The sequence below is a fragment of the Rhododendron vialii genome, chromosome 9a (genome assembly GCF_030253575.1).
Source record: "Rhododendron vialii isolate Sample 1 chromosome 9a, ASM3025357v1".
Taxonomy (NCBI): domain Eukaryota; kingdom Viridiplantae; phylum Streptophyta; class Magnoliopsida; order Ericales; family Ericaceae; genus Rhododendron; species Rhododendron vialii.
The window spans coordinates 9,619,383-9,635,643 of NC_080565.1; the positions used below are offsets into that span (position 1 = coordinate 9,619,383).

Sequence of the window (16,261 nt, forward strand, 5' to 3'; positions counted from 1 at the left end):
TTACTTCTCTCCTAATTTTCACCAAATCCAAGTTACTGAATATGCAGGGTAGCCACTATAATTGTTGTCTCCATCCAGACCCCAATGGGCCGCTGTTCGGCCGGCGGTCAAATCACCAAACGGTGGCGGTATTGTGGATGGACAAGCAAATCCGACTTTTCTAAAACGCAAAGGTTTGTTAATGTGGATGCTGCAATTTGCAAGGAGTTGAACACAAGCGGACCAAGTGCTATAGCGCGAGGAGACAACGGCGAGGTCCTGGGGATTTATTTAAATATTCATAAAGGGATCATTTGTGATGCTAGGGTCTTGGTGCATGATTGCTTAGTTCTTAAAGAACTCTATATCTTGGGGTTTTAATTTTATGTCAAACGTGTATGCAATTGGGCTGCACACAATTGTGCTTAGAAGGTCCTTACTAGTGGTTTGTCTCGTACGTGGACAACTATTTTGCCTGGAGCTTACTTTGAGCTGAAAGCTCAAGGTGTAGCCGCTTTAAGCCTCCAAAATTTACTAATTTTAGATGCCCTCTTTCTTTGGTATCCCTTGTAATATTCCAATAAAAAGGCCCCATCTTTAAACTTCGTTTTAGGTCCCAAAAAGTCAAGACCGTCCTAGATTTTGTTCCCATGAGGTTCCTTGCTATCAGATGTATAAGTGTTTTTGCCCTCGGATGAATTAATAAAGTCTCCTTTTGCCAAAAAAAATTGTGAAGAGAGGAATGCTATGGTGATCATATTTGAGTACCATATTTTAGGTACCATGTGATGTGTCATAAAAATATTGGTAGAATGTGCTCTACTACATGACAAATGAAGCATGTTCCGCCAATACATTGGCGACACATCACATGATATTCTTAGATGGTCACATAGTATTATTGTTATGTTCTAACTCCCACTCCACGTTTTGCCACACAATCATGCGTCTGTGCAATTTCGATGATCTATATGTATAGAGGAAAATAAAATTTTATTTCCCTAATTCCGTAGGATTATAACTTATAAGTTCAGACTCAGGAAAAGTGCTCAGGTAAATTATACAAGTTTGGTATGAAAATCTTATTTTCTTATAATATTAATTGGTATTTTAACTTTTAAACTGTCATACTAAGTCCAGGAAATGGGACAAAGGAGTCCATGAAAGGAGGGTTGGTGTATTGATAAAGAATTGTCGAGGTGAATTCTTTGCTGCTGTTATGGGGAGCCCGCCTTGGAGTGCCAGTCCAGCAGTTGTAGAATCTGTGGGATACAGTGGGGGTGTTATACTCGGACTTCAGCCAGGAGTTCGGTCAGTGATGTTGGAGAGCGATTCCGAAACTTTAATCAATATGCTCAATGATCACATTGTGGCGAGCCAAGAATCGGGGTCATTCTTAACATGCTGGGCAGAGGCTTTTAGTGCTGTGCTCTTCTCTTTTGCTCGGAGGTCTTCCAATACAGTTGCTCATGTTTTGGCTGGGAAAAGATTAGTTAGTATGGGCTATAGTCTTTGGACGGTGTCCTGGTTACTTGGTCCCCGACTAAGGGACGGTCTTCCTCGTGACATAGTTTTGTTGGATTAATCAACACTTGTTATCATTTGGCCGGAAAAAGAATCGTTCATTCCTCCAACTAATACTTCAGTAGGGGAAAAAAAACAAGAATGGTTTTCCTTCTCCCATTGATTGCTTGGTCTTTTGCATTCCTAACCAATTCCAGCTCCAAACAAAACTCGAAGGGATCATCAACATCTGCACATTTCTATTACACCACAAGGCATGTCCTCATGCCCTACATGACCTTTTTAAATTTTTTTACATGTATAACACTAAGCATGCTTCAATCCTAAGGTTAAATCTCATTCATCAGTCTATAGCTTCTCTTTTTGGGTGATAACCACCAGTCATTAATCTGTAGTTCTCTATCCCCAATTAAAAAAAAATTCCAACTGCAACAGTATTATACTATTGCATGATGGATAATGCCAATAGTAACCAACCATTCGAAAAGCTCTATGATTAGTACATATTCACGTGTACCTAAACCAATGTTTTTCCTTCACAAACATCGCAGATTGTGAATCCATGGCCTTCACAATAGGGACACTTTGTTCCTTCATCTATCCATTCCATAAACTGCACACTCATGTATAACAGCAACAGATCAGATAAGGGCAGGGTGGACTGAGAAAAGAAAATTGAAGAAAAGATTTATCAAGGAAACATTATTGAACCTGTGGTTCAACATTCGGCTCGCCAGACCCATCACATTCTGCAAGAGCAATGAACTTTAGATGCACAAGGGTTAAAGAACAAATAAGGGCCATTTTAACACATTTACCCAAAAAAGGGCTATTTTAACACAAGCAATGCTACCAATGCTTTTAAGGACGATGCAATGGATGAAACTAAACTTCTAGCATGTTAAAAGGAGAAGGGTGAACAACTTAAAACATCTTCATTGTCTTTTCAACTTGGAGCCGTCATCTACAAAAAAATTGTCAAGAAGTGGGTTATTTTATTTTATTTTATTGTTTGTGTTTCAAAAGTTTTAATTAAACATGAAGCAAATGGTGAACCAAATGAGCCATCAACATGTAGTGGGGGTGGGGGGCCAAGAACTTGGACTGTTCTTCAAGTCATCCAAAAGTTAAGATTGAAATGGTTATCGTTGAAGATAACGAAAATTCTTACTATTATGTTGAAAACAATGTTAGTTCTCATCCATTTCTTCTTTTGGAGTAATGGACTAATGGTTTAAGAATTTCAATAAACCTTCCACAGGCACTTTTTTTGGATCTCGAGTTCCAGGTAAATGTTATATTTAGCAAACATACAAAGAAGTGAATAAGCAGTTCTGTATGTGTGCAGTTTTGCAATGAAGGTTACAATGTCGTCCAAAATCGATAAGGTGTGGTAGACGCTAAAATTTCGGCATAGCTTAATCGCTGCCCGATTAATTGAGATGAATAAATAATCTTTAATTAATTAAAGTCAAATGTTGGTCAAAGTATGCAAAAAAATATTGGGCTCGCCAAAGTATGGGCTCAACCATTTACAAGAAGTGAGCAAGACCAAAATCAGATGGGCCGACGTAATTGGCCGAAATGAAATTGGGTCAACCCAAAGCTATGGGCCGGCCCAGTCAAATTTTCCTTGGGACAAAAGAATATATATAAAAACTTATATTTTACAATAAAATTAATTTTGTGCATCTTTTTCACCCTTCTTTATTACAGGACTCGAATTAAAAGAATATATGTAAACAATTATATCGGGGCAGTTCCAGGGACAACTAATTAGACACTAAAAAAACACTTCATAGTTCCCGATCGAATTTTGATAATCCGAGCTGCTCAATGTGATCAGAACGTGATTTTAAGGGTACCCGTGAGAAATCAACAACAAAAAATGATTGGGAAGGGCTTTATCCGAGCAATTTTTTATTGAGCGGTTCAATAAAAAACTGCTCAAATCAAGCTCTTCCCGGTCAATCTTTTTGCCGATTTCTTGCAGTTACCCTTAAAATCACGTTCTGAACATATTGAGCGGCTCGGATCATTAAAATTTGTTCGGGAATTGAGTTTGAGATTTGGGGTGTTTTTTTAGATTTTTTTTGAGTGTCTCCGGAACCGTCCCGCATATATATATATATATACACACACACACACACACATCCCTTCTCATGAGGGCGCACTCATTCTAAGAAACTTGCGGACGTTTGCTACTGGCCGTTGGATCGTGATTTCAATGGTCCGGATTTGTGGAAGGTTTATGACCGGTCATAATTAACTTTTCTCCAAAAAAGTTTCATTAAAATCTGGACCATTGAAATCACGATCCAACGGCTACCAGCACGTCCGCATTCCCCTTGCACAAAAGTTGACACAAATTTTAACAACACTAATCGGAGTTTCACACAAATGATCAGAGCAGTTCAATTCGTTTAAAATAGGTTTCTAAACAATTTATCGATTTTGTAAGTGCATGCAGAGAGCATCATTTATTCATTTTACTATTTTCGGATGTAGAAGGATGTTTTAATGTCTTTTGGCTCTTCAGACTTGTGCGAAGGGTGCTGAAAGTATGTGTATTATCTAAGGCTTTAAGGATCACAAACACAAATTCATTTGCTTCCCATTAGGAGAAAGAAGTGACAACCGATATGTTGAATGCTGAAACATGTCTATAGGTAATATTTACATGTTTAGCTCTTGAAGATTGCTATCATATCATATGAAGTTTATCCACGCAACTAATTCTATAGTAGAAATGAAAAGGTCCACAGGTTAACATGATAAAAATAAAACAACCATGAATAGAGTTGTTATAAATGCTTTTAAAAAATAGTGCTAAGCATAAACAGAAAGATATGTACCTGTGCATAATACGCGACCCTCCCCACGACAAGTGAGGCACTTTGTTTTGGAATCCTTGCTTATGGTTCCACCTTGTTTGTTCCTGCCAGTAAGCCTAGAGGGTTCTTCCCACCGGTTCTCCCCAAGAAGAAAGACTCGATGTTCAGATACCTCAACGTCAGCGACACCTTCTTCCACTATTGTCTTCTGAATTTCTGAGATTTCTGTTATCGAAGCAAATGCAGCTCCATTTGCAGCCTCCTATGTAACAACAGAATCAACATACTAGTGGATTTTGGAACATATGTAAGAGATTGAGCAATTTTGCATTTCACAGTTGAGCTTATCTACACCATTTTTCCATTTTTCACTCTCATGTCCTCATTTCATCAGCAACACAATACAGGATGAACCAGTGATCTCACTGTAGCCCAGTAATTGAAATGGAGACAATGTATATCCATAAAAAAGACAAAATGATTTGTTTATCAAAAACCAAAAGAAATTTACTAATTTAGTGAAGAGATATGAAAAAGTACAAGAAGATTAGAGGATAAGAAGTCCACTAAAGCAAAGAAAATTGAACCAAAAAAAAAATAGAGCCTCTAAGCTACATGTCACACGCCGCCCTCCTATCTCTAGAAACCATAACTAAAGGTATCTGTTTACAAGGATTGGATACCGAGGCCCAAAGGATAATAAATCACTTCACCTTAGCCATATATTACCACTTCTGTTAGTTGACATTTTTACTAAAAAACGCAATCTTTAGAAACAGTTTTCCTTTTTGTTTAACTAACCCACACCTCATCACCTAACTTGAGTTCAGGAGGCTCTTGTATTTTGTTTTTTTAATCTTTTTGATAGGGGGGCCACTGTTTCAGTGGTATTCTGAGAGCAGCCACTTTGTGCATATTGCCAAACGTTAGGTCGGTCTCCAATCCTCCCCCGCCCATACCCCCAATGATTGAGGACTACATGGGTTCTGTTATTGTTGATAGTGTGCATGCCTTCTTCCCCATGTTACCAAGGAATGCTAATATCCTAGAGAATTATGCCTTGATACGCACGTTCTGAAACATCGTACACTTCAGTTCCAAAACCTTAAACATAGTGATCCCCAAAGTTTTTCCAAAATATCATTAATGTTAAAATCTAAAGTGAGTGAAATTTTTGCGATAGAGAACGTAAAAAGATGGAGAGCCGCTTCTGGTGTATTGTGTGATCCAACTATACCTATAAAATTGGAAGGAAAATTTTATAAAGCTACTATATGACCAGTGATGCTATGCGGGACGGAGTGTTGGCCTATCAAGAAGCAACAAGTGAGTAAGATAAGTGTAGTTGAAATGAGGATGTTGAGATGGATGTGTGGTAAGACTAGGAAAGATAGAATTAGAAATGAAACTATTCTTGAGATAGTATGAGTTGTACCTATACAGGACAAATTGAGAGAAAATAGATTAAGGTGGTTTTGACATATTTACCGTAGACCTGTAGACGCAATAGTCAAGAAGAGTGACATGATAGTAGTGGATAATAAAGGTAGGGGAAGAGGAAGACCTAACTGACTTTGGATGCCGTGATAAGGAAGGATTTGTGCTTACTAAATCTAAGTGACCTGGATGGAGCTCAATGGAAAAATAGGATTCATGTAGCCGACCCCAATTGATTGGAACACAAAACTCGGTTTGGTTTGGTTTGGAGAATGTAAAAAAATTGGGTCATTATGCTCCCAAAAATGTGTTTTGCATGTAGAAGATGAAGATTAACACTTACTTTAATTAGCTGTTTATCACATAGAAGATTTGGTTCTAATTTGGATATCTATAGAAGCTTACCCCTAGAGTACCACGATTTAGGCATGTGGCGCACCACTCATAGACATTTATGATGTATGACCACATTTCAGCTACTAACTGCAAAAAAATTGTTTCTTTAAAAATTATTAAAGTTTGTGTACTCCTTTCAAAAAAAAAAAAGTTTAGGCATACATTTAAACTTTCAAGCCGACCCAAATTGTGGTTATACTTTAATAAGGTTTGAAGAAGTTCAAGTCTAGAACATTAAGCATAGTTATTGAGAGCCCCAAATTCTAAATTGGAGCCAAGCTTTCTCAGCTTGCATCTAAATATCATGAAAGCAGTCTTCAGGTTTTAAATTGCAATTACAGTCGTGCTCAAGGATGATGAGTTACGGATATGGAGACAACGGGCATTACGAAGTCTTTTAATTGGCAGGCTCAAGGTAGCTGACATACAGAAAGAACAAAGTACCAGTGAAACTTTGCAACATACTGAATAGGAAGAGAAAAATAAAACAAATACAAAAAATGGTTTATTGACTTGTGAAAATGCTTTCTTCAAGTTCTAGGCAAAAAAACAACACTACAGGGGCCAAAGCCGCCAATCACTTTTATTGATGAAGCAAGAAAGGAAATATTGGCTCGTTCACCAGAAGACATTGCCCAAAATAGTAAAACCAATCCCAAAAATTAGGGCCGTTCAAAAAACAAATCCCTAGGCTTAGGGGGAATGGTAGTTCTACCGAACAGGAGGAGATTGTGTGCACACTGCAATGTTAAGGAAAAAGTTGCATACTAGACTGTACTTACATGAAATAATGGGATTCAAAGTGGAGGCACATTGAGGCATAAATATGATGAAACTTCAAAAGCCAGCCATAAACCAAGTAATTCAGTATCCAATACTGGGAAAACACTATCGAAAGTAAGGTTCTTTAGAGTGAAAGGCAATGGGCAAAAACCTTAGGAAGACCAGCCATGCCAATCCCTTTTGGAATGGTATTCACTGCCAAGCCAGAACTCCCAAGTTGGTGTTCCATATATAACCTTTCCTGGAGTTCAGCAGTCATAATTCCATCTTCAGGGGCACCTAGTGTGGCCTGTCAAGCAAGATTATGAGGTACGCTACAGTGTATGGTAAAGATAACAGCAAATGAGAAAGACGAAATACTCGGATAAACATTAAGACCATGTTCATTTTGGGATTTTGGGTAATGAGTGGAGAGAGAGATAGAGAAATGAGAGTAGTAATTGAGTGAAAATTTATTGGGGACTGTGCGCAGAGAGAGAATCCAAAATCCCAAAAGGAACATGGTCTAAGTTGGCGGTTCCATTGACAAGCAAGTATATTAGCCCTCATCCTGACAATTCTCGGGAGTTTTTTGCCTATAAAATGAAATCGTAACTTACTTGCCAAGTTTTCACAGCACGCTCTGTCCCGCTTGAGAAGCTAGAATATTCAAGATCTTCTTCTCCAGGATAGAATCCCAACTTTTGCAATGCTTCCTATCAAAACCACAAGAGCTAAGAATTAAGGAACACGTAAAAATTTAAAATAAGACCACTTTAAATATCACAAGCATCCGATTTCTACAGCCTATGGAAGAATATGCACAATCGCACTCATAAACAATGATAAACACTTGAGCACAAAAGAGAGCTCCCCATTGAAGCAGTTTAGAGTACAGTGGAACACACAATTACACAGCGAGTTACCCATGCACCCACCCCCCCAAAAAGAAGAAAAAATAACGCCCAAAACTATATGAACTAAGAAGAAGACAGAAACAAAACATGACAGGTGCACCACAGCTCTTGGAGAGGTCTGAATTTAATACCACAGCTCTTGGAGAGGTCCGAATTTAATCTACTCCAAAGCCAGTATGCAAGTTTTGGACCAGTGTGGCTTACAATCATGAAATGCAGGGATGCTTAAACATTTTCCTTAACATTCTTCATTTCTGTCTTCTTTTAAACTGGTGCCAGGCAAGCAAGAACGAGGTTAAGTCCCTTTTTCTGTTTTAATTAGGAAGAACAAAGACTATAACTTTCACTCTCATATTTGACTCTGAATCTCATACAGTTTTTAGTTTGAAGTCCATCCATTAATTAACTTGCATCAACACTTCATTAAGTTATAGGACTCTGCTTCAAGAATCATATGTTTTCACATATTCAATTCATAACATGGAAATATTTTCCTCACGCCCTAGTACTCAACAATCTCCTCCCCTTTAACGATGTGTTTGCAGATCAAGTGTTACATAGCTAGTAAATATTTCATTTTACTCGCAACAACGTGGACATTTGTTTCTCATTTTTCTATCCAACTAAATAAGACAAGGAATTTGGATTCTTTAACTTTACTAATATGGAGAACCGCGCCTTTCTTGTTTAATCACAGTGCAATCCATCTAATTCAAATCCCCTTATGATAGCGTGCATAATATTGGGAGGGACATTAATATCCCAAAAGCACTATACCTAACATCGACATCATTCTTGCACGAAATAACAACTTCCCCCGCGTTGATATACTTTTGAGGGAAATTGTGCGCAAAATCTGAAGGATAACAAATAACATCAGTAACATTATCCAAATAAATTTCTACTGGCTCAACAACTTCTCTCTATTATAACCCGAACATAGGTGCTAGAGAATCTCTATGAAATACAGAATGAACTATTACACGAACAATTTATAACCCAAGGTCAAGCTTTGTGAATCCCCTCCCCCTTCCCCACGCAGAAAGATTTCATGTAATCAGCACATCAAGGTGGTATACTTGTCAATTTCACAAACAAGTGGGACCACTAGTAGGGTGCAGTTCACAAATGAGCTGGACATGCTCGTTTGTGAGCAAAATTCTAATTTCATGATGTGGTAAGGATTTTCTCAATAGCCGACCAACAAAAATTAGAAGAGAACCTATGTTCTTCCCAGACATCATTCTATATTAACTACTAGAAGAAAGTAGTGAGATTTGAACAGAAAAAATCATTTCTTTTATTGGGGCTTCAGATTTGTGTGTTATACTGTGTCAACTAGTGCACCTTCGTATTAACTTTTTGTCAAAGCCAGTCCCACATTGGTTAGTTCTTGCCTCCAAAATTAGGATACCAGCATGAAAGGCCTCTCCACTCATTTCCAATTGGGCTTGAGTTTAATGTTGTAATATGGTATCACTCTCTTGATAAATTGCCTCTTTGGTTGTGCCCTAAGTTTACCCTATTTTGTCGCGATCCCTATGTTTATGGATCATTTATTTAACTCCGCAAGGCATTAGCCAAGGGTCACACGTGTGTGGGTTTACCAGTGTTCTATAACTCGCTAATCGGTAGTCTCTCAACCAGGCACCTTGGAGTGAGTACTCGGCGTTAGTTGGCGAGTAATGCCCACCGAGTAGGGATTAGTCGCCTCGGCCAGAAACCTTGGAGCGAGTACCCGGTGAGTACTCGGCGAGGAATACCTTGTTTTAGAACGCTGGGGTTTACATGACCCTGATAGGCCTCTCCATTCAATATCAATTGATTTTGAGTTGGATGCTTTAACAGATTGGCCTCTCCACTCATTATCAATTGATTTTGAGTTGGATACATTAACAAATATTACATATATGTAAGTTCCATAATTAGGTGTACATGTTGAAGGAAGCTCTGAAGAATGACAGATGGAGAAACTAATGCATCGGAAATACTGTTAAGCATGCACTTTTATCACTCCTCCATCTGAAATATGGGGCATAAGAGCATCTCCAAGGCAAATCTAGAAGTCTGGCCAAAGCCAATTTTCAGCTTACCGTACAAAATCTTCTCCAATACCATGCAAAAAAACTATCCTAAAATTGGTTTCACCAAATCTTGTGCTGAATTTGGAAAAAGCTTTTGCCAAGCCGAAATGCCACATTACATTTATGATCACAACTCACAAGATTTTTTTGGTTAATTAGATTGAATGGTCAAATATTGATATGAGAGTTGAGTGTAAATCATTGGAGCACTCTATAGCCAACAAACTGGCTTTTGATGTAGTACCAAGCCAAAAAAATGACATTGTGATGAAAGTTTTGCTAGAGCCTTTGCAGGAGCTCTAAGAACATGCAGCCATATAATACACTCCCACACACACACACATGGAAAGTCAAGTCCAAGTAATGACATGCATATACGAAACAAACAACACTCGCCTTGTGCATTTCACAGAAGAGAAATGGATATTTGCTAGCAATCAGACCTGCATTGCTCGAACATCTTCTCCTTCCGATCCCTTCCTCAACGTCGCCTTCTTCTTATTAACCTCTTTCTTCCCCACTCCAGCAACCTCCTTCACCACCACCGCCTCCTCTGCCGTTGCTGCCTCAATTACCATCGGCACCGCACTCGACCCACTCTCCGTAAGTCGATTCACCGTCGTCCCGAAATTCTCCTCCTTCACCACCTGTATTGAGGATACAAGTAAAGGGAGTTTTAGATGATCTGGTTAAGGGAAATTCTCCTTCATATGAGAATTCAGATTAACAAGCAAAATGGGATTTGTCACTCATTACCATGCATTTAATGGGCAAAACAACAAGTGAATTGCTGGAACCATTCGGTTATCTCACTGATAGCTTAAGCTTTGGCTGAATTGGTGCTTAACAAGTAACAACTGACAGTGTTTGGGTCCATCAGCACCTATTCTTTGGCTGCCCGTATTCTGCCGGTGTATGGGGTCATATTCTGCAGAAGAACGAGCTTGATAGACCGGGTTTAAATCTCTTGGCTGAGATTAATTGGGCTCTGTTGCATAGAAGGGGCAATGATCTTCGAGATCAGGTTTTCAAGCTATCCCTTGCTGCTGTTATTTACCATGTGTGGTGTGAACGAAATAGAAGAGTCTTCCAACAGAAAAGCCTTTCTTGTTTGGAACTCTCAGCTAAGATTCTCTGAGTTGCGTGCATGCTTCTGCTCATGGAGGGGTGTAAAGAGGAATGATGTTAACAGATTAATCTGCCTTAGTTGGAACATTCCCAACATAGTTTTTTCCTAACGTTTGGCTGTTTGTTTCTGCCTTGGTCTCGGCTTTATGGCAGGCAGGCCTTGTGCAATTTGTTTTGATCTTTCTCAGGGGAATGCCCCTTTGATCCCTCATTTATTATGGCTTGGACCTTTTATGTCATGAAAGATAATTTACCCAAAAAAAAAAAAACTACCAGTGTTTGGACAAAAATATTGGTATATTGACAATTAGTATTTTTTATTTAGCTTTCAATTAAAGTTTTTGTAATAAAATATTAATGTCGACAAGAGTAATTGGAAAAGAATAAAAATATGTGCCTGAGATGAAAAAAAGTCTAAGACAATCTAAAGACATGACAAGTAGGGCTAAAAAACTAACCGAACGAGCCGGATAGTTTTTTTTTAATGAGCTTTAAAAATATGTTTGAGTTTGCCTTGTTTATGACTTGTTAAACATTACACCAATGCTCGATCTTCTGCGATCAAACCTAACCGCATAAAATTCGAGCAGTTTGGTTCGTCTATCAGCCTAATGAAAAACTCACTTTTTTGAAATTGTTTTGTAAACTTTTGTGGATTTTTTGGGCATAATTTATATATTTTAGATTACGTTCGTCAAGACAAATAAATAATCCTAGAATATCTAACGCAAGTTTGACAAAAGTTAATAAAATACCCAAAAAGACTGCAAAGTGTCAATAGTAGCGACCAATTTTGGAGCAATGCCATGGTGTCCATGTGATGTGTCAGTGTTGCATTGATAGAATGTGCATCACTACACATACAATACACATTCTACCCAAACTCCGTCTTAATTTGTTTGTCTAAGTTGAAATTCTAATTTATTAAGGAGACAAAATGATACACTTTAATTTTTTTGACATTAAATGAGATTCCACATTCTCCAATGCATAATTTTTCAAAAATATTCAAAATAGCAGGGCATTGATGGAACTTTTTTTTTGTCAACCTAATATTGGACAAATATTTTGGGACATGTAAAATGTAAAATTCAAATAGTGGACAAACAAATTGGGACAGAGTAATACATTGGTGACATATTATATGGTACCCAAAATATTGTCAGAGAGTCTTAGTTATAATTTTGGCAAGAAATACAGCCTAACTAACTAACCACCTGTAAAAGGGCGGCGAGCTTTGAGAGTGCCTCGGACACAGAAACGCCTTGAATTTCGCCCTGTCGGCCCTCAAGCTCCTGAATTCGGAGCTTTAGGGTTTTGATCTCGCGGAGGAGGGAGTCCCGCTCCGCGAGCCACTGGGATTCCTGGCGGAGCCACCGCTGCTCCTCCCGCAGCCACCGTTGCTCCTCGCGCAGCCACCGGGCCTCTTCTTGCTCGTAATTGGAGGAGGAGGAGGAGAGAGAGAAGCAAACGAGAGGTCTGGAGAGAGAGTGGTTTGGGGAGGCTTTGGAGATTGGGAAGGCGGAGAGGTTATTAGGGTCTGGGAGAAGAGGAGGGGGGTGAGGTGATCTGGGGAAGAGAGTGGGGTTGAAAGGGAGAGGTAGAGAGGAAGACAGAGACATGAGAGAGAGAGAGAGAGAGAGAGAGAGAGAGAAGCAGCAGGTGTGAGTGTGGAGATTTTCTTTGGTCTGATGATACTCGGCGATCCAGTTGGAATTTGAACCACACAAATGGATATATATATGGCGGGAAGCTATGCTACGCTGGATGGCTGCGCTAAAGTGCGCCAAGGCTGATTTTTTTGTTTTTTAATCCTCATAGAGGTGGGACAGGGAGACGAGCGTAGCAACTCTCTCAAACGTGACCATAGGGGCTCGCAACTGGCTATTGCTGTGGAATGTCCAGTTCGAACCATATCTACTGTCCGTGAGAACAGACCATCACCACAACACCATCGTCCGTGCGCCAAAGCTGATTTGCTCCCTCAAAATAACAATGCTATAGTAATCATATCTGATTACCACATTTTTAGTATTTTGTGAGGTCTTAATATTGCATTAGTAGAATGTGCTCAATTGCATGACAAAATGAGACACATTCTACTAATATAGTGATGACACATTACATAAACCCAAAATGTGGTATTATACTATGTTAAAATGTGGTATTATTACATGTGTCACTCCCTATGGCTACTCCCACCAAAGCCACCCACATTGATGTGTAAAGGGTAGACCCTACACAAATGTGCCGTGGGAAAGTGCCTTTGCGACATTGTTCTAGGAGCAAGGAATAATGTCTCCTCTTTCCATTACTTTTTTGTCTCTTTGTTCAATAGTCTATGATTTTTAACGATTTTTAACAAAGTTAATGTTTTCTGAGAACATCTCTAGCTTGTACTCAAATTTTTTCTAACCTAATTTGAGTAAAAATATCATTTGATATGAAGCATTCTAATGGCCAAATTTCAATCTAAGCATAAACTTGCGTAAAAGGTTTATGAATGACATGGTTGTAAATTTAAGAGAGAGAAAATGACCTTTAAAATTTAAGTATTAAGTCATCCTTAATTTGGTTTACGATTTGAGTAAGAGAAATGATTTCACTTTTTATTTTTTGATAAATGTACTCCACCTTTTGTCTTTTAGTGATAAAATCAAACATCGAAGTTATACTAAAGGACAAAAAATGGAGTGTGAAAATTACTACCCTTTGAGTAAACCTTAATTTGATATCGGTTTGAATCGGGGCTAAACTCCTATCTGCATTTAAAATAGAGCTAAGGCCGGAGATAGTTTGATGAATTGAACGGCCCATTTGGAACTTGAATAAAAGAAGGGAAAAGAAAAGAAAGAAGAATAAAAGAAAATTTTGAGAAATGTGTAGAGGAAAATTCACCATGTTTCGTTCTTCGTTTTGTTATTTTGCTCTCTGTTTCCTCTCAAACCAAACAAAAAAAAATGCACTTTCTTTTTGTTTTCATAAATTTCAAACGAACCCTAAAAAATGAATGATGTACCAATTATCAGGTTTAGTGGGCTCGGACTCACATTTGCCTCAACATGAAACAAGATAACGTAAAAGGAAAATTATGAAGAGATTGTCTTGTTCTGGCTGTGCTGTAAACAAGTTGATGGTTCGGATTTTAATCAAATTTTTTTCGGGAAAAGTTTAACTCTTTTCCGAAAAAGTTTTATTAACATTCAGACTGTCCAGAACACTTTTGGATGATCATAATTGAGTGTGTTTACAGCACAACCAAAAATAAGTTTTTCTCAATTACGAAATACTGATACACAAACATCACACCTGACCTGATAAGAGAACGTACTAATCATTAGACAATCTTTTCTTTTTTAGTGATGGTTTTTTCTTCAGCCTATTTACCGTAGTTTATCAGCTGGGGGTGGTGCTGCCCCTTTATCTTGAAAAGAATAGATTCGAACCATCGTATCAAACCCATTGGAATCCATTATTTTTAAGTTATATGTGTTTCAATCAGGCACGTAATAATATTCAATCAAGTTGATTTTTTCACATACTTTTTTACGCGACGAGCTCTACGAAGTGAACATTTCCGATCAATTGGAGTGAGACCGGAGTGGGCCCTACTTGGCAGGGCAGCACCATCCCTCAGTCCCATCCGAAGAAGTTTATTTTTTTGGTAGTCAATTAACATGATTTTTTTACGTGATTAATCTAGCAATGGGCCCGAAAGAATAATGCTCCTGCACATACGTTTGGACATAGATCCGAGCACAAAACGTATTCGTTATTCACAAAAGTTCAATGCATGTGAACCTCACACGATGCACATGGAGACCATGCATTTACCATTTTCAAACACATCTATGTTCGAACTTGTGTCTATACTTCAATATGTGTAACATTGCTCTTCCAAGAAACCATTGAAGTTAAAGGCGAAAACCGCACAATTATTTGTTTTCTTTTGATGTACTAGCAATTTAGCTTCAAGAAAATATCATAATGACAACAGACTTCGACGAACTTAAATTTTCGAATTTGAGTAGAACTTCTTTCTAAACCAGTTGAGGCTGCAAATGAACCAAATGCTTGGCGAACTGTTGAAGTCTTGACTTGGCAAGGGCTCGTTTGAGTTCGATCCATTTACTAAATGAACCAAAACCAAACCTCATTTTTAAGCTCATTCCATAAACGAGCTAATCCCAAACTTAAGAGTATTCGATTCAATTAGGCTCGCGAACATGAGATCAAAATATAAGGAATAATTTTTCAGAGGACTATTCATATATAACATGATGACATAAAAATCATGTTCTTGATGCATTGTATGTTTAAATTTTTGTTGCTTTATATTTGGTAATTTCATTATGTTGCGATAAAATGAAAATTAACTTTGTATTTCTCAATTTCTTCCCCCGCTAATATTAGGTAATATCAATAAATTGCAATAAAATGAAAATTATCACACTCCAACATGAATTTTGCTTGTTTGAGTTTAACAAGTTTTGACGAGCCAAGCCTGCACTTCAAAACTTTTAAGCAAGCCAAACTCGAGCTTGAATTCAGCTCGACTCGATTCGTTAAACATAGACAGGCCAAATCAAGTCGAGCCTGAGCTTTGAAAATTTTAGACAAACCAAACTCATGCTAGACCAATATCCTATCTAACAGAATTATGTTCGATTCGGCTTGTTTGCACCCCGTGAACCACGGATATGGGCATTAATCGTTTTGAAGTATGCTTAATTCAAGTTCATGGAAAAATTGGAAATGACCAAATTTGCTAAACATCACTTGCTTGCATTATCAGATTGATCAGATTTTAGAGATCTCACCTATATCAAGCAAAATGTAATAGAGCAATACTACGACACAAATGTATCCGGAACCGTTCAATGCCAACAAGTCTCACACAATGTTCTCGGGACCCACACATATTGAACGGCTCTAGGAACACGTGCCTGAAGTATTTTCAATGGTAATAATCCCAACATTATGAACATTATACTTGCAGTAAGTGATGCTCTCGACTTCATTTTGACAAAATAAGCACAGCAGACACTAAATGCAGAACCATTATAACTGCATCCACAAATCTAACAAAAGAATTAGGCGTCGAGAGGAACAAGGAGTGTGTAATTTGAACACATTCCCAATACCCACAGCACAACCCCATACACAAGCAACACTGGTTAACATGCTTACATGAACTCCG

General features: G+C 38.2%; 1 protein-coding gene across 1 annotated transcript; it reads right to left on the minus strand.

Moving 5' to 3' along the window:
* Positions 1-1,816: 1,816 nt before the first annotated feature.
* LOC131300435 (protein disulfide isomerase pTAC5, chloroplastic) lies at positions 1,817-12,783 on the minus strand. The gene is made up of 7 exons (XM_058326280.1): positions 12,279-12,783; positions 10,377-10,580; positions 7,553-7,648; positions 7,105-7,242; positions 4,359-4,599; positions 2,215-2,252; positions 1,817-2,116 (listed from the first exon to the last, which is right to left on the minus strand). Exons 1-7 carry the CDS (start codon positions 12,681-12,683, stop codon positions 2,021-2,023), a joined length of 1,218 nt encoding a protein of 405 aa, XP_058182263.1. The 5' UTR covers positions 12,684-12,783; the 3' UTR covers positions 1,817-2,020.
* Positions 12,784-16,261: the final 3,478 nt, after the last annotated feature.